The sequence below is a fragment of the Danio rerio genome, chromosome 7 (assembly GCF_049306965.1).
Source record: "Danio rerio strain Tuebingen ecotype United States chromosome 7, GRCz12tu, whole genome shotgun sequence".
Lineage (NCBI taxonomy): Eukaryota > Metazoa > Chordata > Actinopteri > Cypriniformes > Danionidae > Danio > Danio rerio.
The window spans coordinates 21,764,975-21,792,699 of NC_133182.1; the positions used below are offsets into that span (position 1 = coordinate 21,764,975).

Genomic DNA, 27,725 nt, shown 5'->3' on the forward strand with positions numbered 1-27,725 from the left:
ATGTGTTAGAATATTTAATCAATTCCATGCGTGTTCAATAATAATAATAAAAAAGTTAAAGGAGGGTTTTCTTCAATGTCAAAAATATTAGTTATTTATTAGATACAAATGAATGATTCCATTCACATAATTCACTGGTAATCCCCAATGCAATGCAAGAATTTCATTCATTGGGTGCGCAACCACTTTCATTTCCTGTTCTGCACTTTCATACGTAGCTGATATTAACATCACTTATCAATCATTCTCTAGTCCCCCATTGGCCGCACCCATACATACGCCCTGCTTTTCTACTACTTCTCTGCACAACAACAACAGCACAAGACATCTCAACTGCTAGTTCTGTACTCACAAGAAGTATCGCTGCAGAGCTCAAGTTAATTTTAGACAATCAGGCCTTTGCTTTTGTATCAGCTTTATCTACTTCTGCAAAAATGCTTCATTAGTATGCAAAACATATAACACACGAGAAGTTGATGAATGATGCGTTTAGCCTAAAAACAAAAGAAGAAGAGGATCTTTATGGTGATTTAAAAGATGTCACTTGCACAGAACTCTTTTTTACAGTATAAATTTTAATTAGGACCTAATAACTTTATCAAACAACATAACTGGGTTAAACATGGACAAACCTAACTCTTCGGTTATTTTAAATCAATTATTAAAAAAAAAATAAAAATAAATTAGCCCAACATTGGGGTTGTCCACATTTAACCCAAAGTTAAATCCAGCATTTTTGTTGTGTACATGTTGGGTTAAAAAAAATCTGTTATTTTTTTTTAACTCAAGTTATTTTTGTACTTATAAAGCAAACACTATTGTTGATCAAGCTGCTGTAAAATCAAAGAAAGAAAATAGTCTCTGGATGGATGACCTGAGAGACATTACAGGATTATGATTGGATAATAAATCGGTCAAATAAATAGGAGCTAAACCATTCCGAGCTCGTCTAATCAAGTCACTCACTTTCAGAAAATATTAATTTCTTACAAGAACTTGAAGGGATCATTTACACACCCTTGGCTTGTTCCAAACCAGCCAAATGGACATAATGATCAATGTTGGAAACATTTGGTAACCATTCACAATCATTCAACTACGTGTCTGCTAAAACACCTTGTCAGGTAGGTGAGCAACTGACTCAGCTCAAGCCATCTTGAAATATGTTGTAAAGCCCGTCTCATTTAATGTCAAGTGGCAAGAAAACAGTTTCTATGTGCTTCTCTATAGGAAATAGGCCTGTAAGGAATAAATTTGAGGTGTTGATTAAAAAAGTTATTGAAGAAGTGAATCAATTTAAGTATCTTGGCAGAACTCTAAACACAATCCCCTTTTATAAAGTGATACTGGTAAATATCTGGAAAATTTCCGAAACTACCAGTAAATAAAAACAAAAGCTGTTCAGACATTATGGAATTTTTCTGGAAGACCATTCACACATCCAATCCAAAATTTCAGTAAACTCTGACATCATTAACCAGAAATGAGCTCTAAACTGCTGCTCCTATATTTGTAAACAATTCAATTCAGCTTTATTTGTATAGCGCTTTTACAATGTAGATTGTGTCAAAGCAGCTTCACATAAATGGTCATAGTAACTGGAACAGTGTGGTTCAGTAACTGGAACAGTGTGGTTCAGGTTTTAGTGTTTAAGTTCAGTTCAGTTCAGTTTAGCTCAGTTCAGTGTGATTTAATCATTACTGAGAGTTCAAACACTGAAGAGCAAATTCATCGATGCGCAGCTCTACCAATCCTGAACCATGCGAGGCAGTGGCGACAGCGGAGAGGGAAAAAAAAACTTCACCTGATGGGAGTGAAGAAAAAAAACCTTGAGAGAACCAGACTCAGTTGGGCACGACCATTTTAATTTCTCCGCTGGCCAAAAGTCTTGTGCAGAACTTCATTCGCCGTGGTTTATGCTGGAAGATGGCCTCAATGAAGACTCGTCTGTCCCTGGAGCGTCGCTGGAATCAGACTCATGTTCTCCACTCCCCACGACCATCAGCGCAGCAGCAGCTCAGGATATGGCCTGGTCCCGGATATGGAATCCTTGGGATCATCTTGGCGCTGGTCTTGGATCCAATCAGTGACTCCGCCTAATCTGAGGACCTCGGGATGAGTATCCCCAGGTGAAAATAGAGAATAAAGAGAATAATTAGCGTAGCTGCTGTTCATAGTGTATATAAGCAAGATGTAGAAGCCAGTGTGGAACCCGCTAGGTGATGCACTGAGTGTATGCTTTACTAAACAGATAGGTCTTTAATCTAGTTTTGAACTGAGAGAGTGTGTCTGAGCCTCGGACGTTATCAGGAAGGCTATTCCAGAGTGTAGGAGCCATGAAAGAGAAGGCTCGACCTCCTTTACTTGATTTTGCTATTCTAGGTACTACCAGAAGCCCTGAATTTTGAGATCTTAAGGAACGAGTTGGTTTGTAGCGAGACAGAAGGTTGGTTAGATAAACAGGAGCTAGATTATTTAGAGCTTTATAGGTGAGAAGTAATATTTTAAATTCAATACGAAATTTAACAGGCAGCCAGTGTAAGGAGGATAAAATTGGGGTTATATGATCATATTTTCTAGACCTGGTCAGAACTCTGGCTGCTGCATTTTGTACTAATTGAAGTTTGTTAATAGAGGATGCTGGGCAGCCAGCAAATAGAGCATTACAGTAATCCAGTCTCGAAGTCATAAAAGCATGGACTAGCTTTTCTGCATCTGAGATGGATAGCATATTTCGTAATTTAGCGATATTTCTCAGATGAAAGAAGGCAGTTTTTGTGACATGGGATATATGGTTTTTAAAAGTTAGATTGCTGTCTAATATGACACCCAAATCTTTTATAGTAGAGCTAAAGCTAACTTTGTATCCCTCTAATTGTAGATTGAGTTGCGAGAAACACTTGACTACATTACAAACTCTGTGAATAAAGAAGTATTGTAAACAACTTTGATGAAAACATATAAAGGAACAGTTTCACATGTCGAGATTTACATAATATGTGTGTGTGTGTGTGTGTGTGTGCTGGCATTGATCGGCTGCTTTATGTGCACACGCGACAGAGCTGTAAAGTAAACAAACAACGGCTTATCATAAGCACTTTAACAATAACTTTTTTTACACAGTTGGTATTAAGAAGGAACAAAAATGGTTTCTGACTAACATCTAGCAGCTAAACGTGTCTGAAAAAATATTCAAAGGCTTTTATTTCATAAACTGTGCGGATGTGAATGCGTCTGAGTGTTCAGATTGGCTAAAGTACACGTCTCACATCAACGCGTTTTAGACGCGAACCCGCTCTTTCCGGCAATCCTCCTTCTGCATTCACACATCGCAGCATTCTGGCAAATTACTGGTAATGTTACAACTTTTCTTTCCGGAAAATTGCCAGAACTAATTTACCGATATTTTTTAAAAGGGCCTGTTCACACATACAAACCTTTCTGCAAAATTGCTGGTATTTTTCCAAAAAGGTCTGGATGTGTGAAAGGGGCTATTATTTAAACATTTGATGTTTAAAATGTGTAAGAAGGTCAAGCCAAGACTGTTTTCATTTTATTAGAAGATATTTAACATGTCAAAGTTGACCATGCACACAATTATACCCTCTCGCTTGACATATTGCATTACATCAGGGTTACAAGCCTCTTTAACCACATTGAAGCCTATTGATATATTAACAAGCAGTCAAAATGATGGACTGAAAGCCTATGCAATGGCATCATTGTGAGGTTTTATGTAGTTATAACACGTTTAATTTTGAGAGTGTTGTTAAATTCAGTTATCTTAAATTGGTTTTAAATTGTTTAATCATGATCCAGTACTGTTTTCAGATCGAATCAGTAGGCATCAATCCTCTCCGAGTCACACAAGCAAATGCTAATGGTGACTGTCTTGTACCAAAGTGTAAGACCTCTTTTGGTCAATCTGTTTTCTCTATTAACAGAACCAACTTGTGAAATGATTTACCCGTAAGCCTAAAATTAGAAAGCTATATACAAGTTTTTAGTAGTGTTCTTAAAAAGTTAAAAACAAAACAGCAGTGTTAGCACAAATAGTTTACTATTAGTTTGTTTGGTCATGCTGCCTTTGCCTTACAGCAATTTGATGTAAAGATTATAACAGTATAATAGTGTATATGTATCTATTTTATTTTCATTTTAGGTCAAGCCTCCTTAGACAGGTCTTAAGAATTAGCAAGTCTGCTAAACACTTAAAATACATTGGGTTATCCAGTGTAATTGTGATGTCCATGTCAAATAAATAAACTCCGTAGTCTTTGCTTTTCCTACTACAGATGTTAATGGTTACAGGTTTGCAGCATTCTTCTAAAATATCATCTTTTGGTTTGTTTTTTTCAATAGAGCAAAACAAATTTTAAATGGTTTGATACAAATAAAGGGTGAATAAATGCTGACATTGATTTCTGGTTTAACTATCCCTTTGAAGTGTTCATACATATTCCACTTTAACATAGGTTAGATCAAAATGAAGAAAAAAAGAAAAAGGCTTGAACGCCCTCTATTGAGAGATCAGGAATCCCATGGGTGAGAAACAGTAAACAAATATTGTCAGAAGAAAGCATCACTGCGTCTGACAAATCGATTGATCTGCCTGTGATTTCTGCTGCAGATGGTTATTCTGTTATCAGTTACACAACCCAACATTTACTCTATTCCTCCCATGCCCAGCCGCTCCCTCTGTGCTTTCAGATAGCCTTTTCATCATGTTTCTCCCCTCCATCCTCCTTTCACATCTCCCCATCTCTCCTTCCTATCAGATGTTTGTAATCCCTTCCCATGCGCAGCTCAAACTTAAACCCTCATATTAGTGAAATTTCAGATGATCACGTCTGAAAGTTTACATTTAATTATTCAATTTAATCACTATTTTGTTGTATTATAGAGGGAATAGTAAAATCTTCAGCTCAGCTGTGCGAATAAAGCAGCGTTTCCATCCAAGGACACTTCCTGAATAACTGGCACAAAAATATCAACAGTAAAAATGTAATTTGCTGCGGTAGGAGAAGCTGCGTGAATCTTTTCTTCATTTAATAGATGACTTGCGCCTCAGAAGACAACACTGACACGCAATGAACTCGCGGTGGCATTTGAAGGCGCAAGACGCAAAGCACAAGTGCTTTTGATTCTGGAGACCATTAATAATATAATAACAGTTAAGGCATTTTAGGAAGACCAAAACATTTCGGATGTTTTACAATGTGGTCGTCCTGCTTGTTTATCCATTCACACAAGTTCAAAACCAAATGACTATTTTAATGTGCATACTAGGGTTGCACAGTTTACCAGTACTATGGAATTATCGCAATACTATGGCGGTGCCACTGTACTTTGTTAACGGCAATATCATCATTAACGATCCATCTACAATATATCATGTTGCATGTGGGAAAAGTCTTAAAACGCTCGCATGTTTGTGCAACAATAGACCATTTTATTTGAATAATGTTATGAATTCTAACTTTGCATGGCTCCACACAGCAAGCCAGAAAACAAATTAAAATAAAATAATTAGGATACCTCTAAATTAGTGAGGAGCCCAGAGTCTTAACTCCTGTTCAAAAGGAAAAACAACAACAAAGATGATTGAGCAAAGAAATAAGTCAAATTTATTTGCCGTTTAACTTCAAAGGAAATTGGAGAGGTAAATGCCAAAATAACAACAACAACAAAAAAAACAACTAATAACATTTTAACCCCCTTACTAGCACAATAAACTTAATAAAATTCACTTACCTTCCTGACCAAAAAACATGAGAAAATGTAATAAAACAAAAAAGGCACTGTCCTCAGCACACTGGCTCTGAATATATCTCAAATTCAACACTCAGCATTCACTTTCAACAATTTCGCGAGTAAATACAACACAGTTTTTACTTCACAAAATAAACAAGCCAGGAGAGAGGAGGCTCTCCGAACAACGTTCCATTCCAGTTAAAATTGTCTTCACAAACAAGCCGGCAAGCCGCCATCAGGTGCTGGCACCTGATTCACTGCACCTTTGTGGTGATGATGAAACCTGTCAGAGAGACAGAGGCGGAGAGAAAAACTCACTACTTGAGAGATATAATATTTAATAAATAAAGGAAATACATAACAATAGTCTGTCAAGCCCTTTAAGGTTGCAAAGCTGTATAGAATTCACACCTTTAGCCTATTGCACATTTTCTGACGCTATAGTTCGAACACACATCTGAATCAGTTCATTTATGTTCCGGTCAATATGATTTAGTAGCTACAAAAATGCAACAATCTTTTAAAAAGAACAGTTTACAAAGTGAAATTTTGAATTAATTTAGATCCCTACCCACGAGAAAGAAAAAAAAAAACAGATGAAAAACAGGAAACATTCTAACTATTTGATCACTTCATATTGCCAAATTTTGTTGTCAAAAAGCTCTTTTTGAAACGTATTTTATACTATATAATTTGTATCTTTAATGTATTTTATTGTTAGTCAGATACAAACTAAAGGGAATTATGAATTCAATTCGAGCAGGTCTATAACAAAATATAGTATTTTGACAATTTCCTTTTTTTCATAGATTTGAGTTATGAATTACAGTATCGCAATACTACTTGGTATCACGATACTATAGTGTCGTAATGTGAATCAATGCTATCACGAGAACAATAGCGCATACTGGAATATAAAAGTGTTTCCATAATAGTATGAGCATCTTATCGAATAAAAAGTTTATCCTACTCCATTATGCGCACAACATTTTTATGCACATTTTAAAAATGTATGCTCATCTTGGAGTTTCCATCAAGCATTTTTTTTACCATATGCAAATTGTCCATAAAAATAGGTGGATGGAAATGTAGCTAGTAGTGACCATCACAAAGTCAAATGTGATGTCAGAACTTAATGCAAAAACAAGTCAAAACCTCTAAGAAAAACTGTTCGCGTTGGCTGACTTCCCTAAAAACTGATAGTTGCATAAGAGTTTTGTTGTGGGTGGATGATGGATAACATGAGTTTAAGCCCAGAATCCTTGGAGAGAGCAATATCAAGTAAACCAACCAAGAATGGAGGAAAACAAACACTCGCCACCGTCTGGTCTGAGCGGTTTACAGTTGAAGCACCACGGATGTGGAAGGAGTGGTGTAAATGTGAGGGTTTCATGTTCTTCTCTATCCATCAGGAGAAATTAAAGTCTTCACTTCAACTCTTTAAATAAACATGCCTTCCCCCACACAAAGGATAAAGAAGAGTAGGGCAAGGGAAAGGGGAGGAGGCATGAGGGAGGCACACAGAGAGGTACTGCTAAAACAGCCTGGCAGTAACACATCCATATCTCAGTCTGAGCTCAAACCAACTGCACTGCTGAGAACTTAAACGAGAGCAAGGATCAGCCAACGAGGACAGTAGTTTCAGAGAGGACCCTAAACTGAAAGTGTATTGTATGTTGTGTTAGAGAGAAAGAAGAAGACTGCTGGAGTGCTGCTGCTCTGCAGGAATTGAGACTGAAGGTGAATGAGACTGACCTATCAAGGGCTACAGCAGGGAAAGGTTTGGAATTTACACATGCATGAATTTGTGTTTGCTCTTTTAACTTGAATTTACAGAACTGTATTTCAGCAGCAGTGCGCATGTCTGACACATCTAATTAAATACTTCATTTGTATAGGTACACATACATTTTGAATTGTGACCCTGAATCACAAAAACAATCATACGGGTGAGATAGATTTTACAAGCCGAACTAATGAGCTTTTCGTTGATATGGTTTGATAGGATAGGACAATTTTTCCTTAAGCTTTTTTGATCATCTGCAACTTGCTTATTTATCTAAATTTTAAAGCCATTTTTTAAAAAAGCTCAACAATGGGATGTTTGTTATATTTATTCAATAAAAAAATAGGATATTTACAAAATTTCTTCATGTAACACGATTTTTGGTATAAATGAAACACAAACGTAAATTATTAACCCATACAATGTATTTGTTACTATTGCTACAAATATATTGTACCTGTGCAACATTATGGTCCAGGGTTATATGTATATACATACACTCAGTATTGGGGGAAAATTACAAGAAAGTAATGCATTACAATATTGAGTTACTTTTGCATTACTTTTTATTAACTGGCTGAGGCTTAATCTCTTTCAGAACTTTTTTTTTTTTTTAATAAAGGGGCACTGCAATTAACAATAACCTACACCTTCATTATATATAAAAAAAAAATTAGGATAATGTTATCCGAGAACTTCCTGACCTCAGTGCTATGGATGCCATATACAGACTACTTTAATTTTAATTCAGCAATTTATTTTTTAAAAGTCATTTAATTCAACTAAAAAGAACTCATTGTAATAATTGTAATAATAATATATTATTACTTTTTTAACGTAACACAAGTAATGCATTACTTTCATTGTTCCTTAGAAAAGTAATTATTACATAACTTGCGTTACTTGTAATGGGTTACCCCCAACACTGCATACACATACAAATACATTTCTAGAAACTGAAAAAAAAAAAAAAAAAAAAAAAAAACTTAAGCTCAGTCCATAATTATTACAACCAAATTATTATGTTTGGGGAAAAATATTAAATAAAATTGACAAACAAAAAAAAAAGAGCAATATACATTTAAAACATTGAGTACTTATTTTTTCTGTTTGATTGTTAATATATTGTTACATTTACAAGCGATTTAAAAATAAATATATGTATACTCCTATTCATCCTTTATGTCTACATCACTTCAAGCTAAAATACATAGTGATCAAATGTCATTGCAATTTAAATCAATCTAAGATGTGATGTGCTGAATTTAAACCTAAAACCTATAGAACTAAAAATCAATGTTACTTCCAATAAACAAAAACACTTATGAAATGTTACTCTAAACACTAAAGTTTTCTATTCTTAATCATTTAAGTTTTAGAGAAAGAACTAGGTTTTAAAAATGCTCTTGTTAGTAAAAAAAAAAAAAAAAAAAAAAAAAAGTAAGAATGTTTAGAAACCATAAAAATCTTAAGTTTATTTTGTTTCTTATTCTTTAGAAATTATTTGGATGAAAAGTTTCTTTGGGTGTCCATTGGAGGTTCTTTAAGAAACCATCTGTCAATAACAAGCCATTTCAAAACTATTTCTTGTTAAAACAGTAGCCTCAAAATATTAAATCACATTCGTTAAAAATTGAAAATAAAATGTATACATTTACTTTAATTTTAAAGTGCAAAAACAAAACTCTGCAATGCAAACGTAGTTTCCATTCAAAAAATTGCATTTCAGGCCCCAAAAACACTGAATGCTGAAATGAACACTGAATGTCAAAAATACATACATGTTTAGTTTTCTGTTTTGTTGAAAACAGTGTGTAGTATGCCCTCATAAACAAACAGCAATGTAAAACCCACATGATCAATTATTAAGAAAAACATGGATGATTACACCATTTCCAAGTTTTAGCTCTAAATTTATTCTCAGAAAAGTGGAAATAGTGTTAGCGGGTGGAGTGGTCAGTCATTCTACAGGTTTGGCATAGTGTGCTCATTTCCTGTTAGTGGTGATCTAGTGTTTGTTATATGTTGAGTCACCTGCCATATTGGCGCTAACAAACAGAATACAAAGACAGGAAGACAGCACAACGGTCAGAGAGTGTACAAACGTGTGCCTGTCACCCTCATCATGCATCACCCATGGCATGCTCAGGAGTGTTTAATGTATGCATGTGTGTGTGTGTGTGTGTGTGTGTATAAAATGGAGGCCATCCTGTATCCATTTTTAGATGATTATCTTATAGCACTGCAGCCACAGCTGTCTGGCGTGTAAAGTATTTACGTAGTTTGACCTCTGCCTATTGTTCTGGAGCCCTCTCTGGATGGTCAGCCTAACGTCTAACCTGGGCTGGGGGAAGGGCACCTTTTTTTCCAGCACTCTATAGGAGCAGAAAAGAAAAAACTGGTTTGAATTTCACAAGGGAAAAACAAAAGTCCAGCAAAAATCGACTATTTCAGATCTAATTCTGCTACACAACACTGCTTATAAAGCCAGGCTAAACTATGCTGTGTATATGCACTGAAGATATCTCTGAACACGCCAATAATCTTTTATAGTGTGATGTTTGGCATTACAATGATTGTGTCCTCACATGATTTGGAAAATGTATAAAGGAGAATATGAACAAATTAAAAAGTGAAATCCGATGGATTGTAGGAAAATTGTGCTTTATTATAATTGGAGAAAATATGAAATAAAGGTTTATTACAAGCATCAATGGTTCAGCAAAGAACTGTAAACCTCTATTTTAATCTGTATAATGTTTTTATATATAACAAAATTATATTTGCAATTTTTAATCTGCATGAAATTTAACATTGATATGTTCTTTGTAAGAATCTATACAAGGTTGTTATATAAAGATAACTGGGACTTTTCTGTCACAACCCAAACCAAGGATAAAATGGCAGTTTTGAAAAAAATAAATAAATAAGAACTGCAAGTTATAAAGTTGGAATTGCGAGATATATGAAAGTGGTCACTGGTCAGGTTACTAGTCAGAACTAGTCTTTGTGGGACATTCTACAAGAACCGTACATTTTCACAAAAAAAAAAAATAAATAAATAAAAATTGTGACTGGGCCTGACCTTTAAAGGCTCATCTAATTGCAAAATCCCCAGTCTCCATAATCGAAAACCAATGTTCTAAATAGCAGGGGGTCTAAACAACAGTTTTTAGCAAAACAAAACTATTAAACCTGTGGGTTCAATTGGTCTGAGGACAAGGAAAAGGTTTGTAAAGTGTATTTAATAAAGAAAAAAAAAATCTTAGAATCAAATTAATGATAAATTCCTTTAGAGATGAACTCAGAAACTAACCATCAGTCCTTCCTGGGCATTTTTGGGATGAAATAGTCACTGTATTTACATTTTCATTTTAGGGACAGATAATGTGTGTTTCTGGTAGAATGCCCCTTATAACTTTAAATTATGCAAGTAAAAGTCTAATCAGAAAAAAACAAATCTGTCATAAAACTAGTAAATCACAGAATCCTGTGGTTAAACAAACTGAATTGAGGGGTGTAGCTCCCTGGTTCAATAAAGGATTGACTCTTTCACTGATGTTTTCCCATGATTTATTTCAGTGCAGCATTCACTTCACTGACTCCGTCGTCAACATCAAACACCTTATACCATAGGCCAAACACCGTACACCTTGTACCGTACGGCAAACACTGTAAGAGCTTGTATACAAAGAGAAAATGAAACCAAATTTAAGCAAATATGAAAACCATATACAAACAAACAGACATCACTTAAACTCAATATACAAACTCGATACAAACAAACAAACATATTAAACGAAGTGTCAGTACCTTGTTCTCCAATCAAACCAGAAGCTAAACCTTTAGTCCATAGCAGACCGCACAGCTGGGACGCCGTGATCATGTGCGATCTTCTGTGTCTGTTTATATCCGTAATGGTAATTAATTCAAAATAAAAGACCTCTGGTTTTACACTGAACACTCCATAACATAAATACCAAAAATATCAAATATACATATAATAGAGAAGAGAGAGAGAGAGAGAGAGAGAGAGAGAGAGAGAGAGAAAGTATATACACACACACAATATAAACATATTGTAGAAAAGATGCAATAACAAAGACACCATGTCAAAGTTATTAACAAGGGGTATAAACTCCTGATTGTGATAAAAATTCAGACCTTTTTTTAGTAGGAGAAACAGCCCAAAATTCTGTAAGACTGAGCTTTGTTTATGCCTGTACAGAAGTGATCAAATCTCCAGAGTTTAGGGTTACTGCTGTGTCACGAACTCACTTTTCATCACTTGATCGTATCACCGCTGTAAATCCAAACACACTCAAATACCAATTAGTAATTCCGCCACAACTGGACAATTAGCTTTCAGATTACCATCAATCTTTGATAAAAGACCTAATTAAAAGATCACACAAGTCCAGTTTCCTGGTGATAAGCAATTTAACCTCACTGTGAACTTTTACAGAGCGGTTAGCAAAGCCCAAACCATAAGTCTAATTTACCATGACAAAATGTAATATAACAAACCTGAGGTTTTTAAACAACTGCTGAAGAGGATTAAAATTTATATGCTCTAAGGGTAGCGTAGTAGAGCCAAAATTATCAGCAAAGATCAGCATCACATTTTTTAGAGTGTTGACAGCAGTGTTTCAGTTCAGATTTTAGGAGGACTGTGATGAAAGCCTTATATATGGTCTTTTCAAATATGAATAACTTTAACGTTAGATAAAGACTAGTTTACTGATATTAATTTAAAACTGGGGACAACTATGTTGAAGGGTCGAGAGGGTTACCTACATGTATTATCAGGGTTTCTGCAGGGTTTACCACGTTAAATTTAAGAGCTTAAGACATTTTAGAGCATTATGAATGATATTTTAGACGTATACAGGGCTAAATGATTAGGATTTTCTCCAAATATTCCAGTTGGAAAAAAATAGACCTGCCAAGCTTTAAGAGCACGACATGGGTCGAATGTGTTTGTTTCCAAGATTTATGGAGTTTGTTGCATGTATTTAACCTGTGATGCTGTCAGAGCCACTGATACATCAAAGCTGTTGGTTTGCAGCAAGCATTTTTGTCGAGAGAGCTGGAATTTATCTTTTATCAGTTCAATTTGTTACCATTCAGACACAGCCTATATCCGTAATGCTGTGTACGCCTATGTTTAAAATCCTCCATTATGAAGCATTTTTCGAAAAAATCTTAGGTAGACATGAACCGAAAAAGGGGGGTTTCATGACCCATTAATAACAACAACAACAACAACAACAACAACAACATGGGTCACATCAGTATCCTCAGCAGTAAATAAATGAAGACAACAACAAATGTTACTATAAGGAAAGTAATCATGGTAAATTGTTTAAAAAATGTAAATTAAATGTTTTATAGAGATGGATTGTTAGTGATTGCATGGGTGTTGGCCAGATTGGGTAGCTGTACAAAGTAAACAAAGAAAAGTTAAGACCAGTTAAAAAAAAAACAGTGTTGTAGGTCTTAAATCTTTTTATCAAGTATTAATTCTCCTTTGTTTCCTTTGGTAGATTGGTAGAATTGGTAGATTTAAGACTTTAAGGCCTAAAACTTATTTTTTTGAGCTTTAAGACATCAAGATTTTAAGACTCCGCGGACACCCTGATTATAAAAAAATTTATCACTAAAATAAACATCCCACAAAACATTAGTTTTTAATAGTGGAAAAGGATGTTGTTTATTTAAAGTAAAAATAACTAAGTAAAATAGTTCTTTTAAAAACCCATTCAAACAAAAAAGCAGCCTAGCATGCAATTTACCGCTATATAATATATATACATATAGGTTTGTTATAAGAATTGTACCGACATTAAAATGCGAGTCATTGTTAAAATTTGATGGTTGTTAAAACTTGTAGTAAATAAATTTGTGATCTAGTGTTTTTAGCAATAGATTACAAAAACCCAACAGTGCTTTTTAGAGTAGTAATATTACCACTGTATTTAAAAAAAAAAAACAACAAAAAAAAAACAAAGAACAGAAATAAAATTGCAAATTATTCAGGCGAAACAAGTAAGCTGTAAATAATAGATCAGCATCTTACACTTTTAAGGTCAAAACAAAGTTATTAAATGGTTTTCAACAGATACCTGACATTGGCACTTAGTACAAAAGACACTGAAACCCCAATTTATGATCCAATTTATCGAATCAATAGTTACATATTCTTTTGAATGAAAGCATCAAACCCATTAACTGAACACTTTTCATCTTTTAAAATGATTCAATAATTCAATCTTTACCATTTTCAGATCAGGATGAGTATGAACGACACGCTGGAGAAGGGGGCTCATCACCAGACCATCGACCTCTCTGAAGAGCTCCCAAGCATCAGTCATCACCACCAGCACCATCACCCCAATCTCCAGCATACCAACTCTTTGGCCTCAACCCTGCCAGCCGGGACTGCAGTAGGTGGTTCTGCAGTGGTCGTGCCTCCACCTTACTCCCCAGAGGCTGGCGGAAGTGAAGCGCCGCTGGAGCTGCGGGGCTCTTTGGACTGCTGGGCCTGTTCGGTGCTGGTCACTGCACAAAACCTGCTGATCGCCGCCATCAATGCTTGCCTGGCTGGACTGGTCTTCGGGCTAATCCTCACTCCTGCTATCGTCATGGTGGTGTTCGGCTTTCTCTGTCATTCAACGGTAAGAGCTGAGAAAAACTGGTTATAAGATACCAAATTATAAACAACATGCACAATTTAAGAAAATGCTGTAAACAACAAATCATTTTGGACACAACAAGTAACATGCAATTCGCAGTTACCCTGGACCACAACTTATTCATAAGTGGAAATTTTTTATAAACAAAGCTTTATGTCAACTGAAATCTGAATCTATATAAGCTTTCATAAGCACTGATGTATGGTTTGTGGTGGTGTGTTCACAACAGATGCAGCATGCACGAATAAATCACTCTATTCGAGAGTAAACAAAGTGTGTTAACATTCAGTTTACTTGCTTCGTTTGCACATCTTCGCTTCATTTGTGCGTGAAATTTACTTCACAATAAACATGAATTCACGTCTTGGCCAGGGCTTCTGTCTGCCTGGTGACTCTAGCTTCATTGCAAAATGGCAAACATAGATTAAATTGAAAGAGTAGCTGTGCTTTATGTGCTTTAAGAATGCTGAAAACAGCGTATATTCGTTCGGCGCAGTGTCTGAGTGCACAAGACTCCTTTCAGAGATGTACCAAGCTCTGCGACTCCTCCAGAAACTATTACCTTGATTATGGAAGCATTCAGCAGTGCTTCAAACTAAGCTGCTGCACTCCGGTGTTGGCAGGAGGATTTACCCTCGGGAAAGGGAACTGCAGGCGCAACATCATAAATCGCATGAGCAAGCTCCTGATTGGTTAATGCAGCACAAATATCGGCCAAAGTCCAGATTTTCCAACTCGAGCAAAATGCTCAATTCACGCCACCTCATTTGCAACACCTTATTTACGCAAATTATGCCGCAGGACGTCCATTTGTGTCTTTGCATTGACTTATTTGACTAATATTTGGATAATTTATAATAATATATATTATATTATCAATAACAACACTTTATATTAACTCCACTGCAAAAAGAGTTCAAATAAATTATAGAAAAAGCACAAAGTAAAAAAACTAACACTCAAATCAAGATACTGTCCAAATTAGAAATAAAAAGTCTAAACAAATGTCTACAAAACCACAAGCTAATATTAATTAGTGTCTGAGAAGACGGAATTTTTCAATTATTGTAGTTTGTTTTCTTTCCTATAAAAATATTGTGAAGTAAAACAGAAAAATAGCCCATGCAATAGTTGAGTCATTAAATAAAAGCCATGTAATATTAAGCATTTATACATATTAAAAGTCTGGTCCCAGACTGCACTAAAGGAATGTTCTTTATAATATGGGAAAAAGACTTATAATAAAAGCTCATCATGATTCCGATATTCTTTTAGGGATTTATGGGGGTCTGACCTGTGTTTCTCTTTGATTCACCACATAATCTCTTAATCTTGGGCATTTCTCAGCAGTTTGAGTGCAGGAGTATTAGCAGGAGCAGGTCAGGAGTTGGAGGGTGACGTCAGATGAGAAGTATTTTAGAACAAGAGAGGGTAACTAGAAAAAAACTTCTCAAAAAAAGTTGAAGAATCACAGTCCTTGCCTAAGCATTCATGCACCTTGACCCCCAGAAGAGTAGATCCACTGCTTCTCCACAATTCCAGCCCTCCATTTCCATCAAAAAAGCCCACTTCAAGTGAAAAGCAATCTCTCCCACACACCACTACAGAATTAGCAGACTTGTTTCTGTAAGGTACAAGCCCTTCATCTCTTGCTGGAAGATAAACGCTTAAGCTATCGCCACATAACGCCCATAGGTCAGAAAGGGTCATGGTGTGTAAATAAAGGCTGAATTCTGAATTCCAACCTCTCACATTTCCAGACCTAAAAGGTCCAAGATCAATCACCACTTGGACCAATTAGTGCCCATGTGACACCAGATAGAAAAGAGAGGTAGCCTAAATCCAAAGACCTGAAAAAACAGACCACCATGTAATGTCCTGAGATATCACCCAACATAGTTATGATGTACATAAATTCTTATGGTTAAAAATCATTGTGAACATGGATTAAAATATGCACATTTATAACTAGTCAGGTTTTTTAAGGCAAGTTTTACAACTCCCTTAGAGTTAAAAGGTTGAGTTTCTGATTGCTGATCTGCTTGCACAAAGAGCTGATCAAGTTGGAAGTTACCTAGCTGAGGACTATTTTCAGGAACTGCATAATATCGTGTCTGCTGCACCCATGGTAAGGCAGCAAAGTTCCTTGATTACTACGCTGGAATGAGAGTATAGTTCCTATACATATCAACCTAAAAAAAAAAGCAACTTTTTATTTTTGTTGGTCTAAGTCAGGGGTGTCCAAACTTTTTGGGCCGAGGGCCAGATGCAAAAAAAAACAACCTTGTCGCGGGCCAAATTTTACACACGTCACACAGACACGCATATATATATATATATATATATATATATATATATATATATATATATATATATATATATACATACATATACACAGTTGAAGTCAGAATTGTTAGCCCCCGTTTATTTTTTCCCCAATTTCTGTTTAACAGAGAGAAGATTTTTTTCCACACATTTCTAAACATATTAGTTTTAGTAACTCATTTCTAATAACTGATTTATTTTATATTTGCCATGATGACAGTAAATAATATTTGACTAGATATTTTTAAGACACTTCTATACAGCTTAAAGTGACATTTAAAGGCTTAACTAGGTTAATCAAGTTACAAGTTAAGGTAATTAGGCAAGTTATTTTATTACAATGGTTTGTTCTAAAGACTTAAGGGGCTAATAATTTTGACCTTAAATGGTTCATAAAAAAATTGAAACCGCTTTTATTCTAGCCGAAATACAACAAATAAGTCTTTCTCTAGAAGAAAAAATATTATCAGACATACTGTGAAAATGTCCTTGCTCTGTTAAACATCATTTGGGAAATATTTAAAAAAGAAGAAATAAATCAAAGAGGGGCTAATAATTCAGACTTCAACTGTGTGTAGATAGATAGATAGATAGATAGATAGATAGATAGATAGATAGATAGATAGATAGATAGATAGATAGATAGATAGATAGATCATAACAAGAACTGCTGCTTAATTGAATGCATGTAATAGCGACACCCGGTGGTTATTTATTGAATTGCGTTCATTTTTGTATAGCGGGCCAGATTCTATTGATATTTATAAAAAGCCTCGCGGGCCGCCACAAAACTGATTGCGGGCCGTAGATGGCCCGCGGGCCGTAGTTTGGACACGCCTGGTCTAAGTAGACATTATAAATGCAGAAACATTTATAGAAACATAATAAAAACTCTGGTCATTTTTGATTGAGAATCTAATAGTCTAATTCAATAATTTATGCTAAGCTAAAAGTCTTGCCAGAACCTGAGATCAGTTCTATGGATTAAAAAAAAAAACAGAAGATAAAGCTCACCATTATTTTTACTCTAGGGAAATTGTCAAATGACACAGGGCTGGACAATATGGCAAAAATGCAATCTCAATAATTATTTTCCATATTGAACGATAACCATATATTTTTTGATACTAGTTGCTAATACTTCCAGATTTATGAGTAACCCAACAATGACTGAAGCCACAAAAATTAAGATATACATTTTTGGACAATACATTTTCGGTGGCCAAAAATTTGATACATCTCTAATATCAACACACTTATAGATTCCCATTGATGCACATTTCTGCTGTGTGATTGGCTCTTAGATCAACAGAGTAAAAAAAGTGCAGAGCTTATCATAGTTAGACTAATTTTTATTGCGATTGAACATAATATTGATTATCTGCCCTGCCATAAAATGAACCAAATTTTTAAAAAGGTTTAAGCATAAAGACTAAAGCTTCAAAATAAATAAATAAATAAATAAATAAATAAAATATATTTTTATATATTTCACTGCACAATATGGGCCTTTTTAAACAAATGGTCTGTTTCAAGTTTATATAAAACATCAATTCCCTGAAACTACTCCATTGAGCTCTAGTTTTATCAGTAACTGACAACAGATATATAGACAGCTGGAATTCCTCTTACCGTAGACATGTTAAAGGTGAAATGCAGCATTGAGATGACTTACAATTTTATTGCGTCACACCATTCAACCCTTCACTAATCATATTTTAAAATTTGATACAAGCCTGATAAAAAGCTAACTAAAATATTTTTTATAGATGACTAATGCATTACTATGTCCGACCAACTTTGATTTTAAAACTTGGGTCATTCAACACTATATGCACCAATAAAATACTGTTTCGTGGGAGCATCTGCAAATAAATTAACTTCTGAATGTAAAATTACTCAGTTTGTACACAGTAATAAACTGGTTTCCTTTTCACAGATGCAGCTTTCACAATTAAATGTATTGGTCACAGTCTAACTACAACTTTTCAAGATTGCTTTTTTGTGGTTTTACAAGCATGCCCTTGAGTGAAGAAACCTGTCAGATTGAGAAAGTGCAGCTCAAAACGCAGATGGCCTTTATCAGTTTCTCCCTCCTACTCTGTTTATTCAGTCACCCTTTTTGCTGCTTCACTCTCCTTCCCTTCATCTCACAGGGGATAAATGAAGAATGTGGGGGTCTCCCCCCTCAATTTCTTTCCTCTTGTGCAGTGCCACTTAACTAAAGAAATAAAACTTCATGTCTCAAAGCAATAGGCATATACTAATACTGCAGTACAAGAATAAAATGGAAAAAGCCAATTCAGTTCAGAGTGTGTGCTCAAAAGAGTCAGTTTAGGTTTGATTAAGATAAACTCTCTAACATTTAGTGTAGTATATTGAAATAAGTGTAAAAGCTTACAAGAATAAAACCCTAAAAGACAGTTCCAACCCACCTTCAAACAAACTTGGATGCCTGAAATGTAAATGTAACATGGGCCAAATACATCTTTAACAAGACTACTGTCCTCAGGGTCACATCATGTGACCTCATGTGCTGTTTTTAGTTTAAGTAACTATATAGTCAATTATAAGCATCAGAAACATTCTCTTTGATTCTTCATTAGAGAGTGTAACACAGGAATTACTGCCTGGCACTGTTTTGTCTTTTTAAATGCTTCACCAGTTATCAACTGCAGGGTATATATAGAAATCAGCAATTCAATACCTTTTAAGAGCTTTTTTGACTCTTTCTATACATTTTAGGACCTCATCGCCACTTAAGGTTTCGACCGGCAACATTGACGACGTTTTAACTTATTATGTTTACTAAATACTGATTGTAAGAAATTAATTCTAAACTATAACGTTTTTCACATAGTGAATAAACAGCGCCTAAAACAGCAGGAATAACTGTGAACCATTCCATTCCATGCCAGACAGCACAGATACGGTTTCATTTTCAACTGTCATGCTGCAACAAAGCTCTTTAAAACATTACACAAAATGCATCAGTAGTTGCCTTCGTAATGCAATGTAAACAGCTCCCTTTGTTCAATTAAACGTAAATGATAGCCAAAACAAATTTTTTTTCATGTTCATAAAAACGAAAGCACGGCGTGACTAAATGTTATGCCGCTCTATTAAATAGGGGTGGCTAAATATAGGTACACGTCACAGCACCTTATTTATATAGAGGTCATATGTTGTGCGGCTCTGGCTAAATTTTATTTGGAGGGAAAATGACCAACATGTAACGTGATGATTGAAAATGATTGGAGGGGAAATAAATAATATATTTAAAATCTCTAATCATAACAAAAAAAATAAACAATGATAGTGCATTTGTATTATAGAAAAATCTATATTTTTGGACAGGCCTTGTCAAAAGTGAGTGGGTACTTTACCTAGAAAAAATAAAGCAATTAAATTATTTCATTTTTAACAATCAATTAAGTTACACAGCGGTTTTATATCAAAAGTTGATAATGATATAAAATTTACTACATTTTGATGGTAAAATATAACCATTTAAGCGATGGCTGTTATTCGTTTTAGTATTCAAACATTAAATAACGAATGCGGCAAGTGAAATAAAAAACAAATATGAAACAACACATATATAGCAGGATTTAAAGCATATAAAGGACTATTATGTTCAGCAAAATGCTGCTCTTATCTTTTTATTTTTATCTTTTTATTTTTATTATTTTAATTACTTTTGTCTTCATAATTAACTACCAAGCTGGAGGCAAATTGTTGTTTGACGTTTTAGAAAATATTTGCGTAGCTACCTATATTAAAGATCACAGAGAACAAAAAAACAGCAACACAGAAACATGTTACATGCCCCCATAAATGTCAAACTCATATCATATGATAGCATTTAGCTAAAATGATGAAAATGGCCCATATTATTTTTATAAAACATGTCAAACCCTAGTGTTATTTTTTGAGTAAAAGCAGTATTGACATTTAATTTTTTAAATTTCATTTATTCTACTAGTTTATTAGTGCATATATGGACTATAATATAAATCATACAACAGTACCTTGGACAATGCCACTCTGTAAAGCCTTCAAGCAAAGCCCCAAAAAAAATTATTGAAAAAGTTGACTTTCTACCGTAGACTTTTGGACCGCCAACAATACAACACGCCTTAACAGTGGTCTCGCTGGTATTAAATTGATAAGTATTATTAATAATTAAAAAGTGCAATTATTTTCTCGTTGTTAAAAGAGTCTGCAAGTTCGTGTTCCATGGATATAGCAATGCTGTTGTGGAATTTGGACATTGATAATGTTAAGCGTGTCTTTATTTGCTTTATTCGATGCGCAGCAGGAAAACAACTCTTTCAGCAGTGCATGCAGCCGCTGGTAAAGTTCTCTCCCAGATCACAGCGAGTTTTGTGCAATCATATACAGCGCTGCGTGCAATAACGTCGCGCTCAGTTAGGCGAATTAAAGGTCATTGCCTATGTGTCAATCAAATATTTTATTATTTCTAAAATTTCAAATAACAGGTTAGTAATTATATTATACATGGTTAATTGTATTCAAGTCAATGAAATAATAACTTTATTAATATTCGTAAGAATGTGATGAGTTATTCTCTTCTCTGCCAGAGACTGCTTTGTGGTTTTTAAACTGTATCGTTCAGACCTGGATCATTTTTTTAATTTAAATGTAATGTTCTTTACTTGTGAATGTCTGATGACTAGCATGCTTCCACTGAGCCAGCTGTGGTAGCTTGGCAACAGAGCCGCAACGTCAACACAGAATCTGTCGACACAGTTCAGCTCGGTTGTCTAACTGTGCAGAGAATTCCGGGCCGAGAACGGTTTGTAATCATGCCGCACCATTCCAAGCTCAGTGGAGAAACAATCATAACCTTACCAAAATGTTCTTAGAACGGTTTGGCACGATAGTGGAAAAGCGGTTTATTTCATCCCAATATTCACAGATTAAATTCAGGCAAACTTTAGCATACAGATACCAAATTTAATACCTTGTAATATAGCATTTAGGACTTTAAATACTTTAAGGGCCTTCAATTTTTCTAAATTGACTTAACACCTTAATACCCTGCAGACACTCTGAACTGATAAAAATATTATCATATGTACAATACATATGATATCAGATGTATATTGCAAAAATAAAAAAATGACCATTTTATTTTTGTTTTGCATCATTTTTTATTTAAAATTTATTTAGCCAGGAAGATTATCATTAGCTGTTTCCATCCAGAAATGAAAATTAAATTTATACACAAACATGTTTAAATCGCATGAAAGACGTGCAATATCAAAAGTAAAAAACTACAGTTAGCAGATCATTCTAAGTCTGTGGGGCATAAATGGAGAAAGTACATTTTTCAAACTCTGAACAAACTTTAAGAACTTTTAACTGATTTAATGACTGAGATCTACTATAGTAATGTTTCAAGCTAAAGATTTAAAATGTAAGAAAGCAGCTTACCAAAAAAAGTTTGTTAGCATTAAACATCCATGCGATTTCCTCCTTTGATAAAAAGAAGACCATTCCAATGATTCATAAAGTAGACGATGATGGGTACGTGAATCTGCCACACAAACAAAATGTAACTTAGCATGATTGCTTCCACTACATTCATTCTTCCATGGTGGGGCACCACATGAAAATTCATACCGCCAAGGCTACATTACAGCTTCTTATTCAAAACCTTCAGTGAATACAGTTTTATATAGCGGGTTATAAATCGCACCAAAACTTATTAAAAATGTAAGAATTATAGCAGAGTGAGTTTCCCTGTAATTGTAGTAGTGCAGTGCGTTATTTGTTTAACGCCTAAAGGTTACATGCTGATTGACTGACAGGGCTGCGTGACGCATGAGGCCAACAAACTAGATGTAGCTTTTAGTTAAGATAAACAGTTTCCATAATTACCGTATTTTCCGCACTATAAGGCGCACCTAAAAGCCTTAAATTTCATCATAAAACGGCTGTACGCCTAAAAGTCTGGTGCGCTTTGTGTGCGCACCGAGTAGCAAAATCTGTAAAAATTTGGTTGTGTGATTTCGGAAAGCGCTCCGCTTGATTGGCTGTCGGAGCATTTCCCGCCGACACAGGGACGTACACTCTGTATGCTGGCATAAAATGTACACTCCGTATGCTGGCAGCAATAAACCAATCAAAACCACATATGTTTGTTTAATGATCCCCGAAAATGGCACCAGTGAAGAGACATGCTTACAAGGCACAATTCAAACTACAAGCTATTAGTTACGCGGTTGTAAATGGGCAGCTGAGATAGCAGCTGCGAAACAATTCCACATTAATGAATCTATGACTCGGAAGTGGAGGAAACAAGAAAATGACACGCGCCAAGTTAAGACGAAACAGAGTTTTCACAGGACTAAAGCAAGGTGGCCACAGTTAGAAGACTAACTTGAGCAATGGATTATTGAGCAGAGAACAGCCGGAAGAAGCGTCTCTACAGTCACCATTCGACTGAGAGCAACAAAGATGGCACAAGACATGGGGATCGAACACTTTCAAGGAGGGCAGTCTTGGTGCTTTCGTTTCATGAAAAAGCGCCATCTCTCTATCTGCGCACGGACTACCGTGGCACAGCAACTGCCATCGGATTACAAAGAAAAGCCATCTTCCGCAATTACTGCAGTAACAAGATTACCGACAAAAAGATCCAGCCCAAACACATCACCAACATGGATGAGGTCCCTCTCACCTTTTGACATCCCCGTGAACCATACTGTGGAGAAAAAGGGGGCCAGCACGGTATCAATACGCACCACGGGCCATGAGAAGTTGGCTTTCACTGTTGTTCTTGGTTGCCATGGTGATGGACAGAAACTACCACCTATGGTCATTTTTAAGAGGAAGACACAGCCAAAAAAAAAAGTTTCCAGCCGGAGTCATCATTAATGCCAATCAAAAGGGGCGGATGGACGAGGAAAAAATGAATGATTGGCTATGAGAGGTGTACGTAAAGAGACCGGATGGTTTTCCACACATCACCGTTCCTGTTGATCTGCCCATCTCACCGCTACTGTGAAAAACCAAGACGCAAATGAATTCGGAGCTTGCTGTCATTCCGGGAGGACTAACAAAAGAATTACAACTGCTGGATATTGGTGTAAACAGGGGTTTAAAGTGAAGTTGCGACAGCATGGGAGCAATGGATGACAGGCGGCGAACACACTTTTACTAAGACTGGTAGGCAGCACCGGGCAGGTTACGCCACCATACGTCAATGGATTGTGGATGCCTGGGCTAAGGTTTCTGCTTTAACTGTTGTCCGAGCTTTCGCAAAAGCCAGCATCATTGCTGAACAGCCACCCGGCAATAAAACTGACTCCGACAATGATGAGAGAGAACCCGGCGTGTTTGATGGCGAAACTGCCCAGCTGTTCAATTCAAACACAGAAGATGAGGACTTTGATGGATTTTTGGGAGAAGACTGATTAAAAAAAATGTGAGTGTATTGTTAAATAGTACAATAAAGTTCAACTAAACTATGGTAACTGTTTTGCTTCCATTACTTTTTTTTGCAGACTGTATTTTAGCGTGCGCCTTATGTATGGGTTAAGTACAGAAATAGACCCCGTAATTGAGACTGCATCTTATAATACGGTGGGCTCTATAGTGCGGAAAATACGATATGCTTTATTTATCGATAAAGGTCTATGGTTCTGCATACAATGACTATCTTGCTGGAGTTTTTGGCTGTTTCACTTTACTTCATTACACAATTTAGTTCTGTAGGTCTAACGGAAACATTCATAAATATTCCTAGCAAATCTAATAAATGTTGGAGACATACTTGCTACGTAAATGCACTAAATGGTACTTCAGCAGGGTTTATTTGAGAGCGCACAAGAAAATCTGTGCTTGAGCAGCGTATATTTGAGGGCGTGCAAGAAGTTTTGGGCACGCAAAGAAATTCGAATGCTTGTATTACATGAATGTGATCTCAACCTAAATTATAAGTAATACTGTGCTCAGGACGTTTGTCACTAGCTACGTTTTCCATCCATCTATTTTTAAGCACATTTAGGATATGTGCATAAAAAAAACGATTGATGGAAATACCAAGATGCACAAAAGTTTTGAAAATGCACATAAAAAAAATGCACATAACTGAGTAGAATAAACTTTACCCAATAAGAAAAGATGTGCATAATCTACGATGGAAACACTTCTACCGAACAAATTCCAATATGCACATTGCGCATTAAGAAAAGGTCATGCTATTTTGTTATTAGAGATCATGTGATGACAATGTGTGTGAATGTACAAACCAGCAGGCTGAGCACATTGTAAAACATCTGAAATGTTGTTTTGGTCATTCTAAAACCCCTTAACCATCTCAGTATTAGTATTATTATATTATTAATTACCTCCAAAACTGTCAAGAGGGTATGTGCTCCACTTATGTCTTCAAACGCCACCACACGTTCATCACATGATGGCATCATCTTCTGAGGAACAAATCATTTCTTAAATGAGAAAAAGGTTCACGCAGCCTCTCCTACCACAGCAAATCCCATTTTTACTGTTGATATTTGGCACTAGTTAATCAGAGTGAAGATTTTGTTCTCTTTGACTCGTTGGATGGAAACGCTGCTTTATTTGCATGGACTGTGAATCAGGACTAAATCTATTTTCTTTTGTGGTCCAGATCTAACAAAGAACCATAATACACACCCTGAAGTGTTTTATTTAGGTAATGATTAGGTACAGAGTAGCTATTAAAAAGAATAGTAAAATAAAATGAAAAATAAAAATGTATTGAATCAGATCAACATTGGCCTAAATCATCTGAAAACTTACCAACTGAGCATGCGAGTTTTCAGCAGACTTTCTTGTCCAGTGTATCGGTTCTGTCTGTCCACACGTCAGAGACTCATTCCTTCAGGGACCCTTCATTTCTCTTGCGTCCTCCTCAGGAATGTATTCCTGTGCTCATCCTTCACACCACACAGCTCCACACCAATCAGATGTTTCTCTCTCTCTCTTTTCAGGTGCGTCCACATGGTTCTATACCATACTGCTCGGACCTGCTGACTGACGGGGGTTGTGTGGCTCTGCTGGTTGTGGGTTTCTTGCTAGTGACTCCTCTTCTGGTTCTGGCATTGGCTGCGTACTGCCGGCTAGCTCGACACCTTCAGCTGGGGCTGTGCTTTATCCCATACAGTCGCGCCGTCTACAAGAACCTTCCAGCTACCCAGCATTGTGGTCTGGCAGGAGGCTGTTGTGGACAGCGATCTATGAAAGGAGCAGGAAAGGGGAAGGTGTGGGTCTAGAAGTCAGGACTACACACTGTTGTAGCCATGGAGTTACAGAACATTGTGAAACATGTTACACATTGCAGAGCTAAAACAAATTACACACAGATATTTAAATATATAAATCAGACAGAAAGAACTCGCTTTCTCTCTGATTTGCATATTTTACTGAGAGATATATACAATGCTCAGATATTTTTGAGGCATACTCACTGGAACTGTTACAGCATAATCAATTTGACATTTATAAAATGACCAAACTTAAATATTAAGAAATTGTGGATGTTTTCTGTCAAACACTGTTCACCTCAAATAGCCAGCACACCTATTAAAAAAAAAAGAAAAAGATTTTCATATACATTAACTATTTTCTTATAACATGTACAATGCTGTTTATATATATTTTTTTTTTTTCAATAAATGTTACATTGAAAACAAGACTTTAAATAATGTCATTTTACAATTGATGGGCTCTCCTCATTTTGCACAAAATCAGCAAACACTATTTTATTGTGTCCTTGTAACGTGATCTATGCGCCTAGTAATAACAAAATTATGCCAGATTAATTGCTCAATCCTTTCATTTTCTAAAGTTATATAGACTAAGGGTTAAATTATTATTTTTTTTTGAATAAACAGAAAATTAGCCATCTTGCCTTTAGAAAAAACAAATAGTGCCATCTAGTGTTAATCCATTCAAGCCCCCTGCAACTATAGTCTTCAAGGTTCAGTTGCCATTTTCCTTTAAGTAATTTTCTACATGTTAAACAGGATTAGTTTCTCGATGACAAGCAAGCAAAATAACCAAAAAATATATATATATTTCAAGAAAAAAGGAATTGATTTAATTTGTGACACGAGGCTCTGAACTTCCTACCCCTAAATCAAGGACGCAAAATGGAGGCAAACCCCCAAACAAAAGCAGTTTCCATATTACTAAAAAATATTTTTGTTCACAAATATATACCAACATAATCACGAGGGTCTCTAAATTCATGCAAACTAAAATCTTTCAATAAATCTATAGTTTTCTCAATACTTTTCCAAGTTCATGTGGCAACAATAGTTGCCGGTGGGCAAATGCCTTGTAAGAACATAAATTATAGATAATTGGGAAATAATGTGTTAAATTAATAAATGAAGGTTATTGGTCTTGTTTAATGTTTTTATGTTTTCACAATACGACATCTAAACTTTAACTGATATCTTTAAAGTAGACTTTGATACACAGCAAAATTCTCCCACTGGTCCCACTTCCACAAAGAGAATTAAAGTAACACTGGAGCAGAGTTAAAGCGCTCCAACTCCACAAAAAGCATCAGCAGCTTCAATTATTACTAACTTGTTTGGCTATTTCTGTCAGAGATATTTACTAAAAATACTTTTGTTAGACATCACCATTGTATTAATTTTATGTTATTCTTTTCTTTGACTGCTGTAATTATGAAGTGAGGTTCATATCGAATGGGTTTTCTAGTTTTAAACAATAAATGTGTTTTGGAATATGAATTAATCTGTTGAAAGCAGTTGTTTTGAGTTTAAATCCTAATTGTTCTCCTCCTTCGCACATTTTACATTGAAGGGTTCTTACAACACATTTGCCCACTGGCAACTATAGTTGCCGCAAATTTAAATGCAATTTTCTAAAAAAAATAAAATAAAATAAAAAACCTGGAGAAAATAAATGTGAAACATGTTAAATATAGAACACTATTAACAAGGCTACATGCATAAAACCCATTAAGAAAAATTTGAGCACAAATGGGTTAAAAAAAAAAAAAAAAAAAAATGAAAATTACATTCAAGGAACAAAAGTTTTACTCAAACTAAAAAAATACAACTAGATAATGCAGGTCCGCCGGTCACTGCCTCAAAATGAGCAAGTTTAAGCAACTT

General features: G+C 35.5%; 2 protein-coding genes and 1 long non-coding RNA gene across 5 annotated transcripts in view; 2 read left to right on the forward strand and 1 right to left on the reverse strand.

Annotated features, from left to right (window-relative positions):
• efnb3b (ephrin-B3b) overlaps positions 1-27,725 on the forward strand; it is an 888,832-nt gene that overhangs the window by 825,905 nt on the left and 35,202 nt on the right. The gene's annotated exons all lie outside the window — the stretch shown is intronic.
• On the forward strand, positions 7,299-27,338 carry tmem88b (transmembrane protein 88 b). 2 transcript variants are annotated; one of them, NM_001077144.2, is made up of 3 exons: positions 7,299-7,534; positions 13,828-14,217; positions 25,566-26,264. In NM_001077144.2, exons 1-3 carry the CDS (start codon positions 7,499-7,501, stop codon positions 25,845-25,847), a joined length of 708 nt encoding a protein of 235 aa, NP_001070612.2. In that variant the 5' UTR covers positions 7,299-7,498; the 3' UTR covers positions 25,848-26,264. The 2 variants fall into 2 exon arrangements, with proteins under 2 accessions (NP_001070612.2, XP_005172265.1); XM_005172208.6 differs by having other exon boundaries at positions 7,316-7,494; positions 25,566-27,338.
• LOC101882514 (uncharacterized) overlaps positions 11,097-27,725 on the reverse strand; it is a 47,035-nt gene continuing 30,406 nt past the window's right edge. The window contains exons 2-5 of one of the 2 annotated variants that reach the window (XR_224919.6): positions 25,375-25,809; positions 24,942-25,022; positions 22,021-22,123; positions 11,097-14,224 (exon numbers count right to left, since the gene is read on the reverse strand). This is a non-coding gene — a long non-coding RNA (uncharacterized lncRNA). Of the gene's footprint in view, positions 14,225-22,020; positions 22,124-24,941; positions 25,023-25,374; positions 25,810-27,725 lie in introns of those variants that run through there. The other variant, XR_012383247.1, reaches the window with a different exon arrangement.